The sequence below is a fragment of the Mchenga conophoros genome, linkage group LG8 (assembly GCF_057382185.1).
Source record: "Mchenga conophoros isolate Kocher_MC1m ecotype Shallow Benthic linkage group LG8, M_conophoros_male_GT1.1, whole genome shotgun sequence".
NCBI classification, from domain to species: Eukaryota; Metazoa; Chordata; class Actinopteri; order Cichliformes; family Cichlidae; genus Mchenga; species Mchenga conophoros.
This window is the reverse complement of record NC_140533.1, coordinates 9,087,296-9,103,078: the sequence shown is the minus strand read 5'-3', so window position 1 is coordinate 9,103,078 and position 15,783 is coordinate 9,087,296. Positions and strand designations below refer to the sequence as shown.

General features: G+C 41.0%; 1 protein-coding gene across 1 annotated transcript; it reads right to left on the bottom strand.

The window, feature by feature from the left end:
• Nucleotides 1-5,868: 5,868 nt before the first annotated feature.
• Nucleotides 5,869-14,214, bottom strand: rangap1b (Ran GTPase activating protein 1b). The gene is made up of 17 exons (XM_085283839.1): nucleotides 14,132-14,214; nucleotides 13,661-13,779; nucleotides 13,412-13,539; nucleotides 13,077-13,136; nucleotides 12,405-12,584; nucleotides 12,019-12,153; nucleotides 11,715-11,873; nucleotides 11,501-11,614; nucleotides 11,315-11,414; nucleotides 11,097-11,181; nucleotides 10,842-11,007; nucleotides 10,639-10,722; nucleotides 10,432-10,534; nucleotides 9,701-9,789; nucleotides 7,064-7,185; nucleotides 6,789-6,941; nucleotides 5,869-6,753 (listed from the first exon to the last, which is right to left on the bottom strand). The coding sequence occupies exons 2-16, from the start codon at nucleotides 13,770-13,772 to the stop codon at nucleotides 6,863-6,865; spliced, it is 1,716 nt and encodes a 571-aa protein (XP_085139965.1). The 5' UTR covers nucleotides 13,773-13,779; nucleotides 14,132-14,214; the 3' UTR covers nucleotides 5,869-6,753; nucleotides 6,789-6,862.
• Between the last annotated feature and the right edge of the window lie 1,569 nt (nucleotides 14,215-15,783).

Sequence of the window (15,783 nt, the reverse complement as noted above, 5' to 3'; positions counted from 1 at the left end):
AACTCCAGGCCTCGAGGGCCGGTGTCCTGCAGGTTTTAGATATCACCCTGGGTCAACACACCTGAATCAAGTGATCAGTTCATTACCAGGCCTCTGGAGAACTTCAAGACATGTTGAGGAGGTAATTTAGCCATTTAAATCACCTGTGTTGGATCAAGGACACATCTAAAACCTGCAGGACACCGGCCCTCGAGGCCTGGAGTTCGACACCTGTGCTGTAATTTGTTTCATAGTTAGATGCCTGGCTGACAACTCTATAAAAACGAAAACTACACACAATATTCGAAGCACATAGCACACAGAAGTGCAGACATAGGAAAGCTTAAGTATGACTGGGTACCAAAAGCAATCATTCGTGCTCGTAAACTTTTTTTTTTTTTTAAGTGTGTAACATTCACAATGAAATTGTTGATGGTAACGTGTATGATTCCAGGATACTTGGCAGTGTTGAGCTCGAAGAGTTTTCTTCTTCTTCGGCCATGTTCTCTTAATAATGCACACACTTGGTTGGTTGGTTACTTTTCCGTTTCTTTTATTGTTAGCAACACAGGAGGGAAAAGCATACATTACTTCAGCAGTTCGCGCTTCGGAACATAAGGAACAGGAAGTGAAGTAATCATAATCACCAAAATAAAATCCTTTCCAAAATAAAATGACAATCACAAAACGTCTTTCACAACATAAGATAAATTAATATATTTACTCATGAGAACACAAATCTAACTGGCAGGCTTTTGACTTTTTGCACACAATTGGTTCCACTGATCGAGTATCCTGCAGTGCTGTGTTCGTGTATACCCGTTTCATCCACTTTATTAAAGTGTACAGTATTACAGTAACAGTTAGTTGTGGAATCACTTAATGAATGCCTACGTGGAGCTTTAATCTGCCTTAGACTTACTGACCTTTGAATCAGCATCCCAATAGTCCTAAGGGCACTGACAAAACATACAAGTATAAATAAATAAAAATTAATAGAAAGAGAAACATGTTTGTTAACGTTTTTTATCAAATTATGCACAAATTACATTCTCTGCCAACAGGCCCACAAGACATGACTATGTAGAGGGGAAAAAACTGGCCAGAAGCCATGTGTACCATATCAAGCGCATTTTACATTCTGTTCAGTGAACTTTACTTGTGGCTTATCAAAAGCTTATCTATTATGTACCACCTGTAGAGTTTTGATACCTGTACATGAATTGTTAATCACACAAATCATAAAAAAAATATTGAAAAATCGCCAAATAGTTTTAGAGTAAACCTGGAATCCCTCCTTAAGAGGTATGGTCCTTCCCATGTGTCAATTCACCATAATTAGGAGAATGAGGAAAAGAGAAAGGTTAGGTACATGACTTCTTAGTCAATATCAGTGCTTCTCCACTGGAGGAGCTTTGCTCTGGGCCTGTAAACCTTTGTAAGGAAATCAAATTAGTGTAGTTTTCATGTTAAGTCTGTTTAACTTCCGGTTCCTTTTCCTAAATTGTTTTTTCTTTCCCCTCCCAGACTTGTTTTCGACACTCGACATGACCCCAACGCTCACCTACAACAGGGACTCCCTCATCCAGCTGTGGCCGCAGCTGCAGCCCAGGCCTCCGGCTTTTCCGCTTCCACAGACTACTTTCCCGAGGAAATACTCCGTGGACACGGAAATCGAAAAACTCACAATAACAAGGTAACCAGGAGGAGATTAAAGAAGAGTGGGGTGAGAGCCAGACTCAAGAGGGAGACACACAAACAACGAGCGCTCCCGTCCATTATCCTGGCTAATGTGCGGTCTGGACGCTGGACGAGCTGCAAGCCTGTGTCAACCACCTGCATGAGTACAGAACTGCCTCTGTTCTGGCATTCACGGAATCGTGGTTAAACAACAGCGACGACGACAGCACGCTGCACATGAATGGCTTTTCACCACCTCTTCATATGGACAGAGACCGTGAACGCACTGGGAAGCAACATGGCAGCAGCGTGTGTCTGTATGTAAACAGCAGCAGTTGCTCTACAGTCCCGGTAAGGGAGAAGCTGTGCACTACAGACATCGAGCTCCTAGGCTGTTTCCCTGCGTCCCTACTACCTCCCCAGAGAATTCCCACAGCTTTTCATCAACTTGGTTTACGTCCACCCCAGAGCTGATGCAACTAAAGCCACAGAGTACATCACCAAAACTCTGTTCAACCTGGAGCAATTATCACCAGACTCTGCCAAATTCATCCTGGGTGATTTCAACCTCTGTTCCCCTGACAAGTTGCTTAAAGGATACCAACAGTATGTTTCATGCAGCACACGTCAGGGGAAGACTCTGGATAAATGCTATGGCTCTGTACCAGATGCATTTAAAGCCCTACCCCTCTCCTCTCTCGGCTCAGCAGACCACCACACCATCCTGCTGGCCCCTGTCATCAAGAGGACTAACAAGGTCACCAAAAACATCAAGCATCATCCTGCCTGATCGGATGAATGGCACTGTGTTTCCAACAAGCTGCAAATTCACTGTGCATGTGAAAAGAACGTTTGAGGAGAACTGAGGAGACTGTTGGAGTTTGACATTTGCCACCTTTGGAGAAAATGGCAAGAAGAGACAGTGGAACACAGGACAAAGCTCAAGGAGAACTGCCTGCTATAGAGATTGACAGACCACGTGACTTTTGCGCATTGCATGCCGGGAACTCGTGGCAAAACAATCCAAGTACCTGCATCAAATGCAAGCATTTGCAGCACCGCAAAACGTTCATTCTTCGGTTCCAATAAATTCTTGCTTTTTCTTTGCCCCCCAAAAAGGTATGTACAAAACGAAGGAGAACAATGCCGGTCCGTACAAAGACAGACTTGATGAAAAATCAAAGAAAAGATACGAGGAAAAAAATCAAACCAGTGAAAGGGTCAGACCCTTACGAGCACACAGAGGGACAAAATCCTTTAGCGTGCTGTCCAACTTTCACCACGCTCATATTTATAATTATACGGTTCTTGGAGTGAGTGCATACACTCCTGAAGTCTAGTAACTTCAGGTCACTGCAACAAGCCCAGGTACAGTTTACCGACGGATGGGTACAGGACCTTGAAATGCACCGTGTAGAAAGTAAAGACCATCGTACGTATCATAAGTTTACCAGTCTCACAAATCGTCGTCATAAATACACATTCGTTAACCGTTTATTAATAGGACCTTTGAGCTCAACGGTAATTAATTAGTAGTGGAAATAATTTCTGGTACAGAAATGTAGCAGTGACAATAATATTATATGCTGTAATCGCATTGGGCAATTAGTGATACAAAACAACTGTTTTATCCTGTGAATAAAAGTATGTTTTTGTCAATGTACCATAATAACAGAAGCGAAACACAATATTGTGTCAGGACAATTCACTATTTATGCACAATAAATAAAGGAGCATAGCGTGACAGTTTCTGTTCAGCGCCACACTTGCTTGTAACCTATATCACCAATTATGTTAAGAAAAATGACGCATTAACTACTACAAAACTCTGACCTTTGTGGAAATGCTTGGAGCAGACTAACCTGTGAGCTGGAGTGTTCTGGGACGTTATATTTGGTCTTTGAATGGCTGCAATCCAGTCGCCTCTTTGTTACTTCGGAAACATGGCTGAACAATTTCTCTTCAACGACGTAATCCGATAACAACCGATCTCTTTACCTGTCGGCTTTCCGTGGCTGTCATGTGACCGGCTATTGCAGTTAATAATACAACAGCTTCTTGCCATTTTTTGTGTTTCTTTTTATCGCTGTGTGACTGATTTTAATTGAAAGCCTGCGTGTGCTAGTACCTCTTGCCACGAGTTCCCAGAATTCTTTGCGGTTTTACCCATTTTACTGTTGAAGTGAGAGAGGACAACAGAGTGAGAGTAAGTAGAACACAGAGGAGTGCTGTTATTTAATGTGGGAAATCAAAATTTGGGTTAGCAAATCAGGGGAAAAGAAAACTGACTGCTTAAGTTGGAAAATTAAGGAGTCTGAAACACTGCAAAAAAGAAACTTATACAAAATCACACACACAAGCAGAACATGCATTAACCCTACTAACACAAACACAAGAGAGCTCATGAAGATTAGACAACATCTTAAGCATGTGAGTCTGTTTATCATCTTGTCCAAGTCACCTCGTGTGATGCAAAGACCAGTGGACTCATAGCACATTAGTTAAGAAATGATCAAATAATAGCAGAGAAGTGTGTAGGAAAGGCAACTTTAAGAACATGCCCTGCTGGAGATGCAGCTCCACAGACATGCATTAAACCTGCCTAATAACACAAACACTCATGCAATGAAGATCAGCTTGTTATCTCTCATTAGTGTTAAAATAGTGTGAATTTAACAGACACTTGTTATCAAATACTGAATTTATCCAATGCTGACAATTGACTCTCTAGGTTGCAGGACAACAGTTTAATTTTTGTGGAAAAAAAAAAAAAGATTCTGGTTTGACCAACCAGTGATCAGACAATAAATTTAGTCGTTGATATAGTAAATTAGGAGATGGCGTTTGTCGTCGTTGTTTGTTGTTGAATAAATTCTTTACAAATCCTACCATGTGAATTCATGGATTTTTTTTCACATTCTGTCTCTCACAGTTGAAGTGTACCTCTGGTGCAAATTACTGACCTCTGTCATCATTTTAGGTGGGGGAACTTGCACAATTGGTGGCTGACTAAATACTTTTTTGCCCCACTGTAGGACGTGTGTTCTGGACTCTATTTCAACACTCAATTGACAGTCACGCTGTCCCCCCCAGCTGTGGAAACACTCCAGTCACTGCATCAGTGTGCTCTAAAGTCACTGGACTGCCCGTCAGATCTCTTGCACAGGTTTTCAGCCAAAGACAGGCAGCCAAAGACTGCCTTAGATAGGCAGCCAAAATCATCAACGACTCCGCTCACATTCTTCACTCCACATTTCAAAGGCTCCCCTCTGGGCCACGCCTCCACTGCATTTCCTGCAGGACTGACTCTTTTTATACTGCCGACTCTTTACTCAGTTATTTATTCACCTTTCAGTCACTTTAATTTCAAAACTGTGTAATTTGTGTATATACTGTATATTCTGTGTATTTATTATCTCTTATTGCCTGTTTATGTCCTTCTCTTCAACGTCATGCTGCTCTGTTGTATGTTAACTGCCCCTTGGGGATAAAGTCATTCTGATTCAGGTTTCGCCACTGCATCTGCTCTGTAATTGCCTAGAAAAACAGAATCTTTGAGTTAATATAGACTTCACATTTACAAACAACAAGGTCAGAGGAGTAATAAGGCATCCAGCACTGCAGCCACCATTTTGTCATCTGCAGCCACCATTTTGTCACTCCTCATACACTTGAGCAGCCACTGGTCCTGCTGCTAGGTTGATGCTATTCTACAGCCCTATCCACGGCTCCTCACATCTCCTCCACACTTTAGTCTGTGCCTTCTTGTGATAGCACCTATGGATATGTCATCCTGGAGTTGGACTTTCTGTGAAGCCTCAGTGCGATGCAGGGACAGTCTCATGCAGTAGTGGCAAGAATCAGTCAGGAGGGATAAGATCAATGATCTGTGAGAGGGGGGTTTATTCTGTTGCCTCTCATGCACCTGTTGTCACTTTTATTTACACCAAAGCAGGTGAACTACACTCATCACAGTTTCTGCTTCCTAACTGGACAGATTATATTCCTTAAGTTTAACTCATCGTGTTTTGATGTGATGCTCCATTATTCATCTCACCTGTTTTATTCAACATGGATGCTTTCTGAGGACCGATACTAATAAACGTCACCACTCAAAAAAACCCCAAAACATTAACTTTTCTTAGAATGAGTTCAAAGGCGGCTGTTGCAGACACGACTGTGAAAACACTCAGACAAACACAGAGGGTGTCAGGTTTGTTAGATGAACTATATTTAAGACAGAACATATGGTACAAATTACTAATCAGGTAAACCAAAGTAATCCTCAAGGAATAGATGCACAATCAAACAGGTGATCTAAATGCTACGTTCCATTCTCATACCACCAACACACAGAGCTATATGAGGTAATACACAGGACGTTGTGCAACATAAAGTCATATAAGAAACTGCAAATAAAAGTGATTCTGGTCCCTGATCATGATGATCCTGCAGTATGGGTTGGTCCCTATGAGCAGCACAATCACAGCTGTGAGTAAACAAACTCTCCCTAACGTTGCTCTTATTTCCCTTTAAAGAATTTATTCAAATACATTAAAAAACACAACACCTTTTTATTTATTTTACTTATGGATCATAATAATGTTGGCATCACAATTTCTGTCTTAGTACTCCTGAACCAGGTTTTCACAAAAATCAGTAGTTGTATCAGCGTCTGCCACACCGGTGGGATCTCTTCTACAAATTTCTCAATTGATTTCGGAAACACTAATGATATGTTAACCCAGAGATTTCCACAGATATAAAAGCATGTTTCTGAAATAAATTCCTTTTTGTGTCTTTTTTTTTTTAATTTGTAAATTTTAACTCGATTAATTACTAAATGTAGGATGTTCGCTTCACTTCAGGTTACAGTCATTAATCATTTTAAACACATTAAGCTCAAGTCTGATTGATGTGAACTTTTTTTTTAAAGCATTTGTATCTATTTTCTATAAAAATATAAGTCACAAGCACAAGTAGAAAAATAAAAATTAAGACATTCTTGGACAGTCTCTGTGAAGCCTTCATAAAATATGAATGTCAGGAGCAGAAATCAGTGGTTGGACTTGGCCTTTGACTAGAAACCCCCCCCCCCCCAAAAAAAAAAACAAAAAAAAAACCACCCCATCCCTGCTTGTTTTTCAAAGGTGAAAAACTGAATGTGAGTGCAGAGTGTGCCCCTGTGTTGGTTAGCTCAGTGTTAATCCTGGCACCTCCTCTCCAAAGCAGAGCTCAGCCTCTCTCTGGCACTGCCACATGACTTGAGAACCCCACCGTTCCTAAAGAGTCAAACAAAAAAGTGAACGTGTGAGGCTGCGGTCTCACTCGTGCAACAGGCTAACACACATTTAAATAGATATACGAAGTTCAACTAAGTCGAGGTGATGAAAGACTGTTCTACCTGGACAGGAAGATGTGAAGCAGTGAGGCATCGTGCTTAGGGAAGTATTCCTGCTGAACAGCATGTTCCAAACATAGCAGCTGACCCGGGACCAGCAAAGCCTTTTTTGTCTTCCCCTCTCCCTGGAAGTAAAAACAATAAAGAAAGGGCTCACCACATTTAAAAACAACTTACAACCTGGCCATTACAGATTTGCCTGAAAATTTTCCAGGGCAAAGATCAGCTTTTTAATAGGAATTATGTGAATATGTTAAAATAATAAATACAAATCTTTTGGGAATGAACGGTGGATGGACTGACCCATAGGGCTGCTCAATTAATCGAATTTTAATCACGATTACGATCTGGGCTTTCAACGATCATGAAAAATGACTGAGCCGATTATTAGCCCCTCCCTCGTGCTTTACTCTCGCGCTGCTCCGTGTGGCAAATTGAGCGCACCTCTCTGCATTTCGAACACGTGTCACAACAATTAAGAGCAGCGGTCCCCAACCTTTTTTGCGCCACGGACCGGTTTATGCCCGACAATATTTTCGTGGACCGGCCTTTAAGGTGTCGCGGATAAATACAACAAAATAAAACTAGTACCGGTACTGAAAAAAAGAAGATTTATTCATAACACACGTGAAAAGACCCAGGAAAACTGAGTAAACGATAAAAATGATGACAAAATAACGCTGAAAACTGATAAAAACCCTGAAAACTATACATTTCACACCTGAGCCTCAACTCTCGCGGCCCGGGACCGCTGATTAAGAGGACCCGAGGGAAGCTCGGAAAGCTAAGCAGTAGTGATGTTAAATTTGATTCTTTTTACTGAATCGAGTTTTAATGAGTCACTCACCAAAGTGAATCGGATTTTTTGAGTCATTTGATTCACTGAGTCAGTTGATCAGAGAGTGCAAAAAATTTACATTTTCACTCAAACTTAATTTGTTTCTCTTTTCATGTAAAGCCCACTGCTAAGATGAATGATTCTAAAAAAACAAACAAAAAAAACCCCAACTATTTTATAGAGCAAAAAACAGCAAAAACATTTCTAAAATGAAGCAATTTCCAATCAAAATTGCTTAATAAACATTTATTTTGTTTATTTTTATTTTATTAGCATTTTCCTTAAATGTGTTAAATATATATTTTCTCATCTAAATGTCCACTGAGCTGTGAGCCAGGGGGCGGTAATGCGCCTTAAAGAACAAGAAGAAGCTGTGAGCCAGGAGGGAGGGGGTGATTTGTTTGCTCGCTCTATGATTCAGCACAGGAGGGGGTTCAGAGCAGAAATGCTTTTGTTAGGAAACTGGCTGTTTCCCCCCCCCAATTTTAATTATAAGCTAGATATATTTCTACTAAGCGAATTAGTTTGCTAACAGAAACAGGGATGAGTCAGTTGGGCTTGTGAATCATGATTCACGAGTCAGTAAAGTGATTCTCGAGTATTGAACGATTCGTTCACGAATCCAACATCACTACTAAGCAGAAGTTATTTGGAGAGGAGAGTGACTGCCGTTGGTTGAAAAGAGAGGTAAAAAAAAACCTTCAGTGGTGTGGAAACATTAGGGGTTCGCGGAGTCAGACGTGGATCAAGTAGACATAGTGTGTAAACTTTGCTACAGTGCCGTAGCTGCACCACAGAGCAACACTGCAAAGTTCACTATACATAGATGTTTACATTTTTCATTTATTTTTTATATTGCAAACATTTGCACTGTTATCAGTATTTGCACACTATTTTATACTATTTTTTGACAATCTTTAAAGTCATTATTCAATACATTGTTATTGTTAAATAAATATCGTCAAATAATCGAGATCTCAATTTCAGTGAAAATAATCGTGATTATCGTTTTTGCCATAATCGAGCAGCCCTACTGACCCATATATAGATAGTAGCAATACCAATGCTGGTATTGGATCAATACTAGCATGACAGGATCAATACTTTGTTTTTAACCACCAGGTTCAGTATAAAACCCTCTTCATGTTATTATTACTTTTTTCGAGTAATAATAAAATATAAAAAAATATTCCTCAAACATGCACAATGAAAAATGTCTGAACCTTTTTGTGTTGACTGTCACATCTGTTTGATTTATAACCTATATAACATTTAAACAACACAAGACGACCAAAAACTGCTTTAGAGACAGACACATTTAAAGTCCAGGTCTCCAAAAATCCCAGTTTTAAAATACATAAACAGCTGAAAGGTGTGTTTTGTTGTATTAACTAATTATTTTGAAAAGTAAAACTCACAGTGATTTAGTGGTCATTAAATGTGTTCAGAATTTGCAAATTGATGATTATTGATCTCAGAACTCATGAGACACTGCTCTCCCCACACAAGCTGCCTTTACAAGTTAAAAGTATCAGCATCATCAATACTTACCTTGTATTTACTCGGTATTGGATCAATCACACAGTACTAGTAAATATCAAGTATTATGGCTCTCTTAAGATAAATTCTGAGATATAACAGAATTATGGATCGCTGAAGTTCCTTAAATATTTGGATGTCTAATCTCTGCCAGCAGATTTGGAGCCCTGCTGAACCTATTCTGTGCATATAAATGACTGATATTGTGTTTATAGTTTCTCGTGAAGTGTTACATAATAGGAAGCACTGCAGCGAAGCTTTACCTTGAGTAGTCCCATCATGACCAGCAGTGTGGAGAGGAAGCAGTATGACTGGAGGGTGGAGCCAGAGAGGAGCTTCTTCAACATTGCATCTGTGGAGCGCAGTGACACACTGCATGTCAGAATCTCAGAGAATAGAAGCTATCCACATGAAAAAGAGGACAGCACAAGAGAGAAACTGCACCTTGACGTCCTCACTAATAAGCAGCCCACTCAGTGCAATTATATTTGAGTAATCTCTGCATGCCAAAGCTTTGAAAAGGGTGTGCTGTGTTGCATTTCAATGTTTGACTATAAAGTGACAGAGGACCTAATTTGGTTGTTCTCATTAATTAGTCATATATAAACTGTTCCAATGATGCCTGCTCATATTAAAAGTTTCAAACAATGACAGCAGTGTCTGTGCTGATGATCCTTGTATGTTAAAAGCTCAGACTTCAGTTTTCCTACTTTTGGCTCTTTATGCAGTCATCTCAATCAATCATGGTCATCTCAGACACACAGCTGTAGCTGTGAGCAGAAAAGCTCCACCTGCTGTTTAATCCTTTTGTTTGTGAGGGGCAGCCAATCAGAAGAAAGTTGGCTTAAATTAAGAGGAGCTTGTTTTTGATGAACTGAGAGGTGGCACCAAGGTCCAATATAAGACAAATAAGGATTATTTTGAACTTTGAATCCTGCAAATGTGGGACTAATGAGGAGCAGAATCAGTCTAATGTAAGTGTGACTTTATTCACCGATAGTATCCAGAACAGCGGCCTTGGTCTCCGGATCTTCACTATATAGGGAACCGATTTTCAGAATGACATCAGCAGCTTTCTGTGGCTCAGATGCATCGACCTGGTGAGAAGACAGCAACAGGTTAAACCCATTCCAGCAAAGTAAAACACGCCAACACCAACATGCTACAAACACTTACTACTGACTACTTAAAAACATGTAACCTCTTGCTGAAGGTGTGTCCTCAACTGTCCCAGCTGGAGAAGCTGTTCTGCAGAGGGGCAGCTGAGGAACGACGTGATCTCCGCCTGTGGACGAACATCGAGACATCACTGAGAACTCTTTTCATTTCCCAGTTTATGTGAAGTAACTAACTGATCAACAATCACATGAAAGCAACTGTTCGTCTAATAAAGCTTCAACTTACAGGACTGTTAGGCGAAACAGGACTATTTCCATTTGTTGTTATGCCGTTTTCACTGCCCTCTTCATTCTCTTCATTGCAGTCATCACTGACATCATCATCATCATTGTCGTCATCATCATCATCGTTTCCACTGTCATCTTCATCACCCTCATCTCCCTCATCATCACTGTAGCAGTGAAAGTTTTAAATCTATTGTTTGCATGTTTGTGCAGTTAAACACTAAAAATGATTATGGATTTTTAAAGCCTGCGTTACCTGAGTGACTCGAGCACGTCTCCTTTGTTCATGTTCTCCATAGCCTCTCTCAAAGCCTCACAGCCCTCCTCTCCAAGACAGTTACCTATCAGCCACAAACAAAACCAGTTTCAAACTAAAAATGTCTTTTTATTTTACATTTCTGCAGCATTGTTCAATCAACCTGGACCTTCTTTCTCCAAACACATAAAGACCCATTTCATGGTCAATGTGCATACCGTTCAGATCCAATTTCTCCATATCAGCTTTGTCTGCAACAGCCTGAGCCACCACTAGTGCTGCTGCTTCAGTGATCTCACCAAATGACAGATTAAGCTCCTGGAAAAAAAGTTGCATGAGAGAGCACTGTGAGATGGAAGAGACACAAAGGGAAACCAAGTCCTGAGCTGCGATCGTACACTGACCTTGAGGATTGGCAGTCCTTCTCTCAGGACTGCAGCGAGGGCGACAGCTCCCTCAGAACGGACCAGACAGTCACCAAAATTGATCACTTGGATGTTCCTGAGATGCCTCAGAGCCTATAAGGCCAAGTGAATTCGGGGACACAGTCAAACACCGGATAAAGGTCCTCTCTGCTTACAGAAAGTTGCTGAAAAAAAAAAAAAAAAAGGATCTCACCTGTGCCATGGGCAGCGAGCCCTTCTTGGTGAAAGTGTTGTCATTGAGGTTGAGGACTCGAAGCTCTGGGTTATGTCGAATGGCTGAAGCTAACGCCATCACACCTGAGTAGTTTATTCCATTCTGGGGCATGTGAATCTCTTCAAGGCTGCCCATCAGCTGTTGTGAAAGCGAGGAAGAAACTGCATCATAAAACAGAAATGGTCTTTGTTCCTCCCAAATCAAAAGTCCATAATATCATTACATTTACTACACGTCACATTTACGGTAATGTAAAACTGAACAAGGTGGGAGTATTTTGTACCTGAAAGGCCTTAGCCAAGGCGCTAGCTCCTTCATTTTCCAGGCGGTTCCTCCCTGCTATAAACACTCTTAGTCTAAGTGGAGCTCCAAGAGACGATGACTGTCTGTGGCACTCAATCAGGGCTTCAGCCAAGATCTATATTAAACATACAAACATGGATGCTGTTAGAACTATAATGCAAATACACAATAAAGTGTTACATTTTTAAAAATCTGTTAACTACATTAAAAAGCCAACATTTACGTACATAATTTGAGCCTGTGCCTCTGTACACAACCATAGCAAATTTAAAACAAGACAATCAGGGTGTGATTGATGGGCAACTAACATAAATAAATGTGTGTCTTTGTCTATATATTATTTGACAAAGCTGTTTGAGAGCTCACCTTTCCTCCACCAATCCCCATACCACAATTGTTGAGCTTTAGCTCCCTCATGGTGTGGCAGGAGGGGCTCTTAAGCAGCTGCTCGATTCCTTTGACACCATCTGGCCCAAAAGCATTATCACTCAGGTCCAGCTCAGTCAGCCTGGCCCCTGCACTCAATATTGCACTCCCCATGGACCTCTGAAGCACAAGAATAGACAAAAATACAGAACAGTATAAAGCACATTAGATTGTGCATGTATGAACACAAGAAAATTTCAGGAAGCGTAAAAGAACATCAACATTCATACACAGAAAACTGATGTGATATCCCTTTCACGCATAGTGGTCACTACAGTGGACAGCTATTCAAAGGCTGTTTTCTTGTATTTGTGTCAGTGCTGATTGCACATAAACCACCACTACGTTGGACACTGATGTGTCACTTCATACCCTTCCACCAGTGACACATTGCAGTGACATGCAAAAAAAAAAAAAACTCTTTGAAAAGTACATGTTTAAAAAAATTAAGTTCAAAAACCTTTTTTTCATGCCTAAAGATGAATAAAAATACTAAAAAACCCTGATTGAGGTTTTCATAATTCATGCATGAAAGGAATATTTAACAGTTCAAGAGTATGAAAGAGGATGGATTCTTCCTTTTATTGGGGGTGTAACTCAGTGGCTTCTCACCAGGGCTGGTGGGATTTCAGAGCGTAGTCTTCCAGTGAACATGTCACTCCAGTAGCATCTCTGAAAGACACCAAAAATGGGAACAGTTAACAGAATGTATCACACTGCAGGAGAGTGTAAAGTATAAATGCTGTTGGAATGTAACAGTATTGTATATTCAAGATGGAAGAATTTTGATGAAATATTTCAACTAAACAAAACTGGTTGTAGTTTGAAACGCACTTGAAATATTAGATTACTAAGACAAATAATCTGAAAAGGTTTTTTACTAACAATCAAATCCTAATGATAAATGATCCTTTACTATGATGGGAAATGGTGAACTATGAAAGCACCTGAAGCATGTCTTTGTTCTCCAGCGCCTTTGCAATGGCTTGGGCAGCTTCAACTCCCAGAGTGTTTCCTTCTAGGCGTAGAGCTCTCAAACCCTGGTACTGCTTGATGTCTCGGGCCAGCTGCTCCGCTGAAAGCACAGGGATCAATTTGTCAGATTTAAGCAGTCAACAAGGATCACCTTCATGTCTACAGCACACACAAGGGAATAACAGCAAAAAAAATAAAAAAATAGAGCTACATATTCTCACCTGATTCTGCATTGTCAAGCTTCAGTCCAAGGCCTTTGTAGCTCAACTCTCCATCACCAACATGGGTCTTAGAGAGAGCATCAGCCAGCTGAGCAATGTCATCTGAAGCCATAGTGACTCTAGAAACATCCACAAATTACGGAGAAGGGGAAAGCGACACATTTTATAAGCTTATCCAGCAACATAAATAAGAATAAATGCAAGCGCAGACACAAAAAAGCCAAATGCTGTTCAGTAAGAGTTAAGAACATTCAGCGTTACAGAAACGTCAAAAAAGTACTGTCAACAACCAAGTTAGCTATTTAGCTGTTCTGTGCTAACTAGTAGTAGTGCGCAACAAGATAAACGCTGACTAAACTAAACTACACTAAACTGAGTGTTTTTTCTGTCTGTTTGAGGAAAATCATCTTGTCTATGAGACACACGACTGTCTTCAAAACGCAGACGACTTTTCAAACTAGAGAAGCTTACCAAATGGTAAATAAAGCGACAACACGCCGCTTCTTCCGCGCGCCGGTTGCTAAATGCCGTGACGTCACGCTGCCTGGATTTTTTTTTCTTCGTGGATTTTGTCAGCGTCTGAGTATTATCGCCATCTGCTGTTTTCCTCTTGTCTCTGCCGTTTGAGGCCTCGGTTTGAGTTTGAGCGTTGTCTTTTCTTCTCTATGCTTAAACCAGTAAATGAAGATTGTTTTTACCAATGAAAAAAAGCCTTCCACGAGTCAAACGTTCAGGTTATTATATCAAAATTCCAATATTGGCACAAAAATTGAGTTGGTGAGGCAATTTTTATTTTCCAAGTGGTGGAAACACGCTTGTTAAAGATTAAATGTAATTCAATATTTGAAAGAGTAAACAATAGCTGAAAATGTTCTTTGTTTCTACAAAGAAGTTCAAAAACTCACAGGACAGGCTTTGGAATTGGCTGGTGTCCTGACTCATTCACGTTATAACTAATAGGGTTGCTTTGTGAGTCAATGTGGAGAAGCTTTCGGTAGGCCCGGGAGCTCCTCACAGGATAAAGAAGGTGACCCACGTAGGCAGACCTCTGTCCCCTTCATGCCAAAATGTAAAGGCCCGCACAGACAGAGACAGCTAAGAACAAAAATAATGACTCCAAATGTCTAGGTGAACCCTTTAATGAGCTGTGATGACATCACGAGCATGACCTCATGCTGGACAAAATAGTCCATGAGACCAAAATGTATTGAAATTAAAAAAATATATATATATATGTATTTTATGTATGACGATATGTGTTTATTAATTTGACGCATATAGTTCTTTATATTTGGTCCAACCCAATCAGGTCACCCATATCAGAGGAAAACCCGTGTATTCCTTCTGTGTTTCTTGATTTGTAGCATTTTACTTAATTTGTAAGATGCACAACTTATTATTATTTTTTTGTTTTTCTGTTTTTCAATAGATTCGACACCACAGTGTCTGCTCCCACCCCCACAACCTCACCTGTAGTCAGCCTGGAATCCAGAGCCACACCACTGTGCCAGCCTCTCTCTTCACATGGCGCTGTTGCCTCCTGTGAGATTCCTGACACCCCTCCCCCACCCATCACCTTCACTCAATACCAGGTTGAGATGCAAATGAGGAGACTTCACTCAGGCAAGTCTGCTGGACCAGACGGAGTGAGTCCCCTTGTCCTCAAGACCTGTGCCCCCCAGCTGTGTGGAGTCTTTCATAAACTGTTTATGCTGAGTCTGAGTCTGCAGAGGGTCCCGGTGATGTGGAAGACATCATGCCTCGTCCCTGTACCAAAGACGCCACGTCCCAGTGGCCCCCAGGATTACAGGCCCGTGGCATTGACCTCCCACATCATGAAGACCCTGGAAAGGCTCATCCTGGACCAGCTGCGACCCATAGTAAGACCACACCTGGATCCCCTTCAGTTCGCTTATCAGCCTCGTCTCGGAACAGAGGACGCCATCATCTACCTGCTCAATCGTGTCTACACCCATCTGGACCAGCCGGCGAGCACTGTGAGGGTCATGTTTTTTGACTTTTCCAGTGCTTTCAACACCATCAGGCCGACCCTCCTGGGTGATAAGTTAGCAGCGATGCAGGTGGATGCTTCTCTGGTGTCCTGGATTGTTGATTACCTGACA